General features: G+C 36.5%; 1 protein-coding gene across 9 annotated transcripts in view; it reads right to left on the bottom strand.

The window, feature by feature from the left end:
* The window catches only part of NAV3 (neuron navigator 3), a 510,531-nt gene that overhangs the window by 43,200 nt on the left and 455,089 nt on the right, over window positions 1-12,242 (bottom strand). For 6 of the 9 annotated variants that reach the window (XM_088164978.1, XM_088164973.1, XM_088164974.1 and 3 more), the window contains 4 exons: window positions 7,825-7,866; window positions 5,328-5,488; window positions 3,309-3,497; window positions 814-866 (listed from right to left, as the gene is read on the bottom strand). In XM_088164978.1, coding sequence (XP_088021104.1) covers window positions 814-866; window positions 3,309-3,497; window positions 5,328-5,488; window positions 7,825-7,866 — 445 coding nt within the window. The remainder of the gene's footprint in view (window positions 1-813; window positions 867-3,308; window positions 3,498-5,327; window positions 5,489-7,824; window positions 7,867-12,242) is intronic. The other 3 variants (XM_088164975.1, XM_088164980.1, XM_088164982.1) reach the window with 1 other exon arrangement.

The following is a 12,242-nucleotide window of genomic DNA, read 5'->3' as shown; positions in this document are numbered from 1 at the left end:
TGAGTGAGCTGCTGTCCTGTGAAAAGGGGCTACTGCAGCATGTAATTGTAATTAGTGAGGAGGTTACAAAGCAACTGCTGTGTATCAGTAAGGGAATGTCCAAAAACGTGCAACAAATCCCCTATGGATGATTTTTTGTTAGTAGAGCAACCGAAGCAGTAAACGATGCAAAATATATTTAAACCTCCCCATAAGATTAAAAAAAACCCACCAAAAAATCAATCAATAAAATAGAGGAAAAAGGCCAAGCCCAGAACAACTTCTGAAGATTGAAACATATTATTCAATATAATTAACTTAACTAAAAAAGATTAAAATTTTATAAAGTTATTCTTCTCTTTGCAAATAACATCTAAATGCTGTCACTTGCAAGAAATATCAGTAGACGTCTAAACTCCAAATTACAACTCCCTTACCCTAAAGCAGTCTTGTGGTTTTCAAGTTTACCTCAAACAGTGCCAGGATATAAATAATTTTCTAAGTTGTTCACTAGAGGAAAGTACACAGAATGACTCAAAATGGTCAACTATAATGGCATAAAGACCCCCATAAAAGAGACACTCTTAGACTGTCATCTTTTTTTTAGCTTTCAAAATGTATACTGGGTGATTTTAAACATTTATAAGCAAGTCACATTAAAAAGGTGAAAAAAAATTTTCTAATATAGTATGCAGTAGTACAAAACTCAAAATAAACACTCCTACTTTATTGCAGTAAAATTCTAATTCTTCTAGATCTCAGAGTTGAAATTTTCATGAACAATGAACAAGAACAGAGGCAGGCAGAACTTTTTTCTAAAATATCAATACTCACCGTAGAGTAGAGAGAGGATGTGCTCGAGACAAGTGATAATGAGGACCCATGTACTTTAAGAAAAGGAAAATAACATGAAATATTGATGAAAGCATAAAACTTCCCTCCATGTAGCTCAATAAGTAAACAAATTTTTAAAATGAGAAGCAATTTTCCACAAAGAGCAATTATGAGCTATCAGTATAGAATAGGTATTGATAGATTTCCCTGCATTTAGAAAGATTGTCCTATATAGAAAAAACATTTTCCTGTATATGGGGCAGGTGAGTGAGCCAATGAAATTTTGTATTATTATCAGCAAACCAAGCATCAACTTTGTTGCTTTGACAAGAAATCACTTGATAATTATGCTCTTCAGAGAAACCAGAAATTGAGCTGTTTATACACCTGTCCTTAGCTGAGAAAATGACTTTAGTAAGAGACTGTGCTTTGGAAAACACTTCATACTCCATGGGGTGAGCTCCCAATCTTCCATCAGCAATGCTGACCCGTGTAGTTGTAGTCCATGGGAAGGGGTAACTGTGAGGGGTGGTGCCATATTTCCCTAATCCTCAGTGGAGTTTCCCTCAAGAGCATTGAGTGAATATTGCAGGGCTGCACTTTAAGAAATGGGGTTCCTGGCCTACCTGGAAATGGCAAATAAAGACTAAAACTTTTTTAAAAATTGCCCGCTTCTGCTTCTGATGACTCTCCTGAGGCAGGCTATACCCACAGATAATTTCAAATAAGGTAATTTATTTAATTACCTCGTTTTATTTTTGTTTCACAAGAAATTTTTTAGATACTTATAATTTTCCATGGTTTGATTAGGAAAAAAAAAAAAAAAGTTTTGCTTTAATACCTACCTGTATGCAAAAAACAGACACTACAAGAATTCTTGGATTAGTCAAATGGACTTTAAATCTAGTTTTGTATTTATACAAATGTGGTACACTGACCATTGAAATAGAGTGGCTTCCAAAATATGTTTGGTTTTCAGTCTTTGGTTTAAATGTCTCAGCCAAACTGCCATTCTGCATTCATACACAGTGGTTGTATGAATTACCTCCCTTGCTTCACTTTAACCTTCCTCAGAGCATCTATCTTGAAATACATTTGACCTTGTAACAGCATAATTTCATGTTAATCTGTAATGATTGTAAACTGCTGAAAACTGTTTATTACTGCTGCATTGACTTTCATTTACTCAGGTTGATCATGGTTATCCACTCCAGCTGGATATGAAACATAGCCAATGAAAAAGCTTTCATCAAACCCACTGGCGACCCATTATTGAAATCGTACATTTAACACCTCCTTTTCTATGCATAAATTGCTTTGTTTTCTCTATTATTCTTCCAGTGTTTAGTTTGATAATTCTGTTCCTCAGCAAAGCGTCTGTAGTCAGCTCTGTCCTTGAATTATGTGATATTCTTCTGTGCAGTCAGCCATTCTCTCTGTGCTGACAACTCACAGCTTGAGTTGTCCTGCACCCTACTGCTAGTATTACATACCCAGATGTCTGCCTGATACATCCTCTAAAATACAGTAAAAGGAATAAAAAAGTAGAAGTATTATTTGTCTGTTGCTTTATCTGGGACTTCCCCCCCCTCTTTTATCTCGTAATTATGACCTTTGGGACTAAGGTAAGACTTTTATTTGCCTATTATAATTTACATCATCATCACTTAGCAGTAAACAAGATGAGTGTTATAGAATGAATTTAATGGAATTTCAGTTGTCTTTTTTTGTTTAATTAAAGGGTGTAAGGACTTTGGACTCATAGGAATTCTGCAAATAACCAGATCTACCAGAAATATTATTCACAAGAAAATGTTATAGTGCATTTAATTAGGAGTTGTCAAGTTCTCATTGGATGAAAAAAGAGAAAACCCAAAACCAAACCAAAAAATATTCACCAAGTTCCAGATGTTGCAGATAGCATTAAAGAACGCAGACAGTGATAGTCTGCATAAAATAGTGATGTCAGGTTAAATTATAGAATTTCAATACAGAAATGCACATGGTGTTTGCTGTAGGAAGCTGTAGGAAAGTGAGATTAAAAGACTGCAAAAGAAAGGAGATGCTAAGTAGCACTGGTGTTTGAGGGAAAAAAAGGAAGCACAAAAGTAGGACTAAGAAAACAGAGAAACACGGTAGCCAAGGTGCATTCAGACATTTTGGATTTAGAGGAAAAAAGAATAATTTTCCAAGAATGGCTTCCTTCTCTCCAAAACTTCTGATAGAGGATTTGTACATGTATGAAATACATACAGCATTGCTTATTACTGGATGAATGTAATACCTTCCATGCTTTAGGACAAGGAAGGCTTGTGAGTCCAACTCAACAGGATTAATAAAAGCTTCATTTAAGAAAAGCTTCATTTCATTCATTCATAGAAAATCATTTAAGTTTCTATGGCACAGGGTGCCAAACAAATATTTTAAAATTTTACTATGCTTTGGACATCTATTCTGGGACCTGTTTGCCAATCTAAGTAGTTACCCAGTCTTACCTTCTTCCATGCTGTCCCTGAATGACCCTGAATGACTGATGGCACGTGGTCTCTCTTCTAAGGACGTAGCACTGCCACACAGCTGGGAGTCGTCGTAGAGATCAAAAGAAGTGTCTTGTGCAGGGATGCTGTTTGAACGCATCATGCTGGGTCCAGGAAGGTTAAACTGTGATAGGTTGGTTGGACTCACTGGAATAAAAAGCTTTATTAATGAAGCACATTTCCATTACGTGAATTTTGGTTCTGCACAAAATGGTAATGTAGGAGTAGCATGGTTAGGTGGACTTTATGCTGTTGACAAAATGGAAGGCTTTTATTCCTACATTTAAAGCTACAACAAAAAGGTGGAGCAGATAGCCTCTAAGGAGCTGGATGACATTAATCCTGTAAAACACCGGGTAACACTAGCACTGCTGTCTGAACACCCCTTGGCAGCCCAAGACAGAAAATCAATGAGGGACATTCAAAAGTTAAAAAGGAATAAGAGATCATAACTATTTTAAAAGCAGCTCTTCTAATTAATCAGTATCTGTATTTTATTGTTATATACCTGTATTACTGACCACTGTTAAGACCATATGCATATGCAAGACATTTATCCTTGGACTTTTAGGAGCACCTGCCAATATTTTAGGTTAAATATTTGTGCACAGGCCTCAGCTGAATCTCATCCTAATAAACTGGTGTAGTCAGACATGGTTGGAATCAAGAACAGCATTGATGAACCTACTTTAAGCTTTTTCAATATTCTTTTGCCAATAGAAAGGAAAGCCTGGCTATGGTGCCCCTGGACCACACAATCTCAATGCCTAGAAGAAAAATCTAGCTGTCTAGCCAAATTCAGCCTCAGTGTCCGGAGTTTTATTTTAAATCATCCAAGATGTGTCCTAAGTTATAAACTACCATAACAGCTGTGTTGTGAGAGAAAATTATTCCACAGAGCTATGAAAATTGAAATAAAGTAAAGGACAATGAAAAAATATATTTAAACCCCATGATCTTATTGCTCTCTAGTGTGATTTCACAAAAACTGTAAACAAAAAGAAAAGGAGATAAGTGCAAACAGAAAATAATATAGTGAAAAAACACTGCTTACAAAGAGCTGTGTTTAAAACTACAAGAGAAAAATTCAAAGCAATGGCTTGTTTAGCGAGGATCGAATTTCGTTTTTAAAAGTAGCTTAGCTCAACTTCTTTTCCAGTATGTAATATAGAGTAACATGTGTATGTCTGATCAAATTTCTTTTGAGTGATTGTAATCTATAGATGCTGTAAGCTGTGACAGAGTGATAGAAGTGTTAATGCTTCAAAGGATGTTACTAATTCCTCAGTAAGGGCTTAAACCATAAAAAGCTCATTGTGAACCTAGGTATGTGTCAAGTGCAGTGCAGATAAATGTTTTTTATTCAGAATTAAATAAAGTCTTAAAATTATTAAAAAAAAAAACCCGAATCAAACTTGTGTTGGATTAATTTGAAACAAGAGTCAGAAGAACCAAATCTAAACTTTGGTGTGTAATCAAATAAAACTGCACTGTGACTCACATCGCAAAATACTATATGGCATTCAAGGTTAGGATTTGATTGTGCCCAGTGCAGTTATAACCAGGTCCAGCTACTGAAACACATTGAAAAGGTCTGTCTCAAAGCAAACCTATATGTAGGAAAAATGCAATGTTTAGTATCTGACATTCACTAAAATCACTGGAAAGAATCCTACTGACTGTGAAACCTAAACGATGAATAGCTTTGAACTAGAAGCTAATTTCCAGCTCTCCCTCAAAATTTATCTCCTTGGTCAAGTCATAAAGAATTTTTTTTTCCTCTGTGCAAAATAGGTGGTAACTCGACCCACTTCATTAACAACACTGTGAGCTTCCCCTCATTAATGAGGTAAAACAATATGGTGATGAAGATGTTAAAAATAAACTACCTAGTCTGGCAGACTAAGAAATATTTACAGTTGAATTTTATGGTTCTGTTACAGAGGGGAAGAAACAGTGAAGGGAAACAGCATTTACCCAGGTTGGAAAAGTGATATTTTCCAGTTGCAGATGAAGACATAGCTGAAGGAGAAACAAGTGGGGATTGACTGCCAGTGTCTTGCAGGCCTCCAGTTGAATGGGAGCGCAGCCATTCCTTGCCTTCCTCCTGACTTGTCTGCCGGGATGACGGCGTGTATCTGAAAAACCACAGCTGACATGCTCAAGGCAATGACAAGGTGATGTTTTGGAAAGAAACATCTGTCACATAAAAACCCTTCACCAGTTAAACAGAACAAAACCCTAGGAAACATCAAGTCTAGTCAAGTGGTTATCACCAGAGAGTTTAATTAGGTACAATTTACCATTGGGCTACAACAGAAAACATACAGGACTTGAACTCCCCTAACTCTTCATTCCCCCCACCCAAAACAGCATCCCCTTCTTTTGAAGAGACAGGATGATAGACCATAGCAGACAGACAACTGAGCTGACAGAAAAGGACTTCAAAGCTATAGGAAGTGCACAGGTTGATGCAAAAGCCTGGAAGCTGTATGGTTGGGATGGGGAACTGACAGAATAGAAGCCAAGGAAGGTTAGTAGCCACTTACAAAATGAAATCTGTCACATATCATATGGGCAGCTGATTAGACAACAGGAGTGAAACAGATCAACAACTCTGAAAAAGGAGTTTGCATTGGTAACAATAGCTATTCATGGTCATACTCTCTGCTGCTCTGAATGCTACCTGACATTTTGTCCAGCCCCAAACTGAGGGGAGGAAAAGGGACAGGAAAAATAAACAGTTAGCAGAAGCAAGTTCTCTGGAAGGAAGAAGTCTGGCAATCAAATAATTCATCAACTGCTTCCTATAGTAAACCAGTAAAACAAATGCAGTGTGACATGAGGGCTAAGAGGGAGAACTGGTAACTCACTGGTACAGCCTTGGCTGAGCTGGAAGAAGGGCAATTCTGGAAGTGATTAAACATTAAAATGTGCAGACAGCATGGGTCTTAATCAAGAGATTGTTTTCAGCAATGTCTGAAATAGTCTGCTTTATTCAGACAATATCCTGCTGAGAAATGAGCACCTTCTTCACTACTGCCATAAGCCATCAGTGTTGCCCAAAACAGCAGAGCAGAAAGGGCTTTTGATATTATGGCTTTGGGCTTGTGAGGCACAAGTGTTTCTGCTTAGAGAGAAGATTAAATGAACATGTAGCTTCTTGTGTTGTGCTTGGGGTTTTGTACAATATTTTACAGCAGTCAACCATCTTGTTCTTATTAAATATTTACTTCCTTTCTCTTTCAAAAAGACAGCTATGATCTTTGCCCATAAATGTGGTAGAGTACAGAGTTAGAGTGGTTATCAGATTGGAAAGATGGCAAAATGAGAATTCAGGATCTGAGTTTTGGACTGGGATCTCTGCACATCAAATCAAACTTTTTTTTTTTTTTTTTTTTTTTGGTCTAACTGATCATTCTTATATGCCTATAAGCAGTTTTCCCACTCCAATTCACTTTCAGCTTTCAGCCACCATTACAGTTGTACATCCAGAAACCTCGATCATCCCATCATATCCTCACAGGGTCTCCATTATGCCTTTAATGTCTTCCACCTTTTCCATTCTCTGTAAATCCAAAGCTATTGGTTTGTGATGATAGGAAATTTGACTAAATTCTTATTAAGGAACAGCTAGTACAGAAAGCCAGAAGGTGCATTATAGTGACAGTAGTTTAGCACTATCTTAAATTTTTATAAATAAATTTTCAAAACTCATGAGATTTGAGGGTGTAATTTCAGTTATTGTAAAACTGCAGAGTGTCTGTGTGCACGCACATATATCCTTGCTTGCCAAATCTTTTTCCTGGATTGGGGAGACAGGCTTCCAGGCCTGATGAGACCAGCCAAGTTACCTAATGATCTGCTCTTCTAACTGTGGAGGAGAGAAGAGGGTGGATAAATTCTGTTTTCTGTAATGAAGACAGAATTTAATGAAGAGTTAGTAGCGAAGTTGGACTCTGTGTAATGCTGGAAAAGGACCAAGAAAACTGTAGGAGCAGCACGCATTTTATACTTACAAACTTCGGATAGTAAAATTAGTATTTTCTAGCCCTACCCTTTAGTAGCTCTCCAGTTCAAATTGCATGAGTGTTTGCATGAGTTCAGCTCAGATCCATTTCTAAAACCTTGTTTTTCTCCATAATGTTTTCAATAACTGCTCCTATTGAATTGCATAAATATCTTGTTCTTTTTAGCTCTCCAGGATTCAATGCCTTTTAAGATTCATTGCATAAGGAAATGATCCCTAATGGTATTTACTTTCCATGGTATATATTGAAAGAAGATTTCTTCCTTAGGCAGACATGGAAACAAATTTCATTGTTAAAATTTACATTTTCTGGTTTGAATCAAAATTCCAAGAACTCTGTTGTAAACAGGATCAACAAAAGGAGAAAGAAAAATAAAGGCAGTGTAGAAAATGTTACAGGAAAATAGAGAAGCAGCAGTCATGCTCAAAAAGAAAAAAATATACCTTAATCCCTTTTTGGGTAGTGTATTTCTGTCAAGCTGCATGCTGTTAAAACAAAAAAAATCCCTAAGGACATACAGTAAACAGGACTGTTCAGAATCACAAATTTTAAAGCTCTAGGTTTGTGTGCACAACAGAAGGTCATTTAATGCTTTTTAATAAAACTTTCATGATAAATCCTTTACTTATTGGAGGGAACAATAGGACAAGGACTGCTGCACATTCATTTTTCATCTAGACATGCTCTGGGTTGGGTCAATAGTAATTTGGAGACTGTCCAAGTCAGAAAGAAGTGCTTCTTTACCATTTCTAACCTTTCTACAGCTATACTCTGCAATCTGTGTGAGAATCATATGGTCACAGTATGAATCTTTATTTTTCACAGTTGCATATGATAAGGCAATAGATTTCCAAAAGGAATGAAGGTTGTGGCACCTGCTAAGAGGCAGCATGGCCTTGCCAGAAGCCAAATGACAGCTCTGCATGTAGAAATATGTTCCAAAGATTCAGACTCTTGGCTTTCTGTTGTTGAGGGGCAATGGTGGGGACAATGAAAAGTGGCACCAGAGAGATGTTGTTTCATTTTCTTGCACACACAGTGTCAGAGTGGCTGATTACCCAAAATATATGGATGGAATTTTCCTCATTTAAACCACATCGCTAGAATGGCACCCACTAGCCTTCCTTCCAAGTGTCATTTGAGCATTTCATCATAAAGTCTTGGTAAATTGGTCTCTGGTTGGTGTGGGTTGAATTGCAAAGTTTTCTCCCTTTAGAACATAGCTTAGTGTCGCCATATGGATGAAATGGCAAAATGGCTCTTGAAAGTTTCTGTATTACATATCATAATCACACCTCTGAGAGCAGCAATAACTTAGGACCCTTGCTACTCAAGAAATACCCTTATTAAAGGTGTTTCCTATTGTGTTGGGGTGATGATACTGTCATGTATCCTTGATGCAAGGAGATAAAGGCAGTGTAAACACTGTTGGCAAGGACAATACATTACTATCAGGGCTTGGATGAATGGAAGCCAACTACTCTTACAACCAGGAAATTTTACAGACAATTTTACTAGTTTAATAAAGGGCCTTCTTCTGCATTTGGAGGAAGCAAATGGAAGGAGAAAATTATCAGTATTTCAGCACAGGCCCAGTTATCATGGTCCATGTGAGAGTCAGACAGTTAGGAGCATTTTGCTCCTAACAAGACCCAGAATGGCTGGCAAAAAGACAATATAAATTTGAATTAATGATTCACTTCTTTTTTGCTTCACAAAGAAAAATGGGGCCTTGATGTTCTATTATTTACTCTTATGCACCTCTACATTTCAAGATGAATAAACATGATCATAACACCAGTTTCTTATGTAAACACTTAAAAGTCCAAATGAACAATATATTTTCCAATATTACTTTAACTTAGAGATATATGTATTTCAAAGTAATCTATAGCACATTATCTAAAAATAAAGGAGTCAGTGCTCCTTTAAGTCAATCCCCAAGGCAAAAGGTATGCCAGTCATATAAGTAGGTTAAGAGTGACCATAGAATTTTCCAAAAGTCTTTTGAATTCAGATTATCAAAAGAAATAGGAATGACTATTCCTCTATATAAACATGAAGTTATTGCAACTGCATTAAAGTGAGGGTAGCAAATGCTCATTGTGTGTTTGCAAAATAATGAAGCTTACAAAGATGCTCCTAGATTTCAGATAATTGTATGAAACCATTAAGCATGGTCTCATGTAACTATTACTTCAGATCAGTAATTGCCCTTATCTTTTTAATATCTGAAACAACTCATCCACCAAAAGCTGGGTTCATTGCTTCCACAGAAATTGGACTTTTGGTAAATAGAATTGAATTTACCTCACATCTCTAAAGTTGATAATGGTAATAAAGACAGTCCTTTCCTGAAAGAAGCAATGCATAAATGGACAAAACCCAATAAAAAGTGAGGATGAGAATATCATAAGTATTCCTGATATTTTCCTTTGCTATGTAAATTGGAAAAAGCACTCTTGCAGAAACAGGAATGAAGAAATAGGCTGAAGTTATCAAACTCACTGTATCTCATTCTCTTTTGTTTGTTTCACACTGCTGAAGCTGACTTTAACTTCTATGAGAGAAATTACAGGAAGCCATACATTCCTCATTTTCCTACCTGCCCTTGGTGATGAGGTTATCTTGGGAAAGGGCCATAATAGCATATCCTTGAGCTACACCTAACTCTTTAAGAGCTGTTAGGGAATAAAACAAATTATTTAAAGCTAAGAAACAGTTAGAGAGCTCCATGACAGGTTGGGCCAAGCTGATATGGTCTTAGTTTCTACAAAAGGCTAGGCACATAAGAAAATCTGATACAGGATGCACTGTTTCACACCTTAAAACCACAACTATCAATTATGATAATTTAAAATAATTGAAATTCTTGAAGGGCTTAAGTGGATTTCGATGCGCTTTCATAGCACTCAAAACTTTAAAGCAAACTAGAGAAAGCCAGTCATGTAACTGAAAACCACTTCTACTCTCCTAATCTTAAAATGCAGCTATTACTGCTGATCAGACCATTGTTTATTTCTATATTTCTGCAATTTTATGCCTTCCTTGCTGTGTCCTTTGGATCAAGCAGAAGAAAGTTATAAATTTGCAATGCTCAACAGCAATTAAGGGTTTGAAAGAACTACTGGTGATGTATCCACCTGGAAAATTTTACAACTAAAGTAGTAACATTTTCAATTAACCCCAGAAGATATTTTTATTTTAGAGTATAAGTACCTGCATGATTTTTTTTTTTTAATCCCTCTAAATTGTTGTAAGGTAAAATAGAAGTATCCTCCCATACAGGGAGCTACACTGCTATGATAGTAAAACTAGAATTTGTTCTAAAGATTGCTAGTGCAAAACCAGCAAAAGGCCTGTGAGAGATGCAAAATCTGCTTTCCTTCTGAAAAAAGAAAATATTTTGCTTGCTTTTACTGAGTCTATTTTCAGTTGTTAAAGTGCAATAGAATCTCATTGAATGATGCAGAATTTGACTGGGGTAAACTTCAACATTGCACTCCAGGAGTTGTCAGGCAGCTCTGTGTTGATGCTGCACCATCACTCAGCGGGGAGCCTGAAAACTGTGGGCAACATCTGATCATCCCTGGAGGGATAGGTGGGCAAATACAGCAGAGACCTTGCAGATTTGCTGTCTCCATGAAAGGTGACTCTTTTTTTGGAGGCAATCAAGGGCTACTTAGCTTCACAGAAAATGTAGATGTACCCAGTGTTTTCTTTCCAGTTGTTCTTTCCTGAAACTTGATGTCCCAAAGTCTCAAGTTAAAGCCTTAATGTTAAAAAGTATAATGGGAGAGCTGCTTTCTAAGACTTATATGCAATACTTTCATTTTCAAAATGCTTTGTCCCAGCAAGGGCACTACAACTCTGTACACACGTTCTGCAAATTAGCCTCACTATTTTCCATTTTGTATCTATGCAAATATATTCTGTCCTGTTCTATCCCTTCAGACTAATAAGCCTTTCATCACTCATCTTTTAGTAACTCTTCGCCAACTATTCAAGCATCTTTATCTTCCCCATTTGCTTATGAGAGTGTTATCAGGAATAGCACTTAAGGCTTTAGTAAATTCAGGATTTTTATTAGATTTACTATTTACTATTATTTTTCCTCTATTCAGAGAGCATGTTTTCCTGCAAATGAATTAAATTAGTCTTTATTATTTAGAAGGCTGTTAATGACTAATCCCATGTTATCTGTTACTTAATCTATTTTGTTTAATATTTTCTGTATTTTTCCAAACAAACTGGCCATCATGTAATCCTCTTGTCCTCCATCCCATCTCTCCTCCTCCCTCCTTCCTCAGCATAGACCTTTTGAAAACTTTTCTCCAATTCTAATGACTGCAGGATTTTCAGGCTGTCTGAAACAGGGAAATCAGAAGTTTATCAGAACCAGTAAACTGAAGATATCTTTAACCTTTTCACTTCCATCAAATTACAGCTAATGTTCCAATGAAACAAATCCATATTTTTTTTATATCATCTATCCTTAGCCCTCTCCTCTCTTTCAGTTTTTCCTCCAGTTTCTCTTCATAGACTATGTTGCTTTCTAGTTGTACCTTATTGTGCACTTTGGTCTTTCTGATTTTGTCCCTAGATTATATTAGAACACCTGATTATAACGACTGTTGATTCAGTCTTTAGCAAGCTCTAGGGTGACTGAAGAAAAAGAAAAAGCCTCCTTGCAGATAATTTTTTATGCTATGCTATGCTATAATTAGTATAGTCAGAGGCATTCCAAATATGAGATTACAAAGAAAAAAGGACATAATCTGCTGCCAACCATATCTGTCTCCAACGTTGCAAATCAATGCTTTTGTTGTGAAAAAATAATTTGCTGCATGTAAGTTTTAAT

This window comes from Sturnus vulgaris, chromosome 5 (assembly GCF_052056855.1).
Source record: "Sturnus vulgaris isolate bStuVul1 chromosome 5, bStuVul1.hap1, whole genome shotgun sequence".
Classification (NCBI taxonomy): domain Eukaryota; kingdom Metazoa; phylum Chordata; class Aves; order Passeriformes; family Sturnidae; genus Sturnus; species Sturnus vulgaris.
The sequence above is the reverse complement of the archived record's forward strand: the minus strand, read 5'-3'. Positions and strand labels throughout refer to the sequence as shown.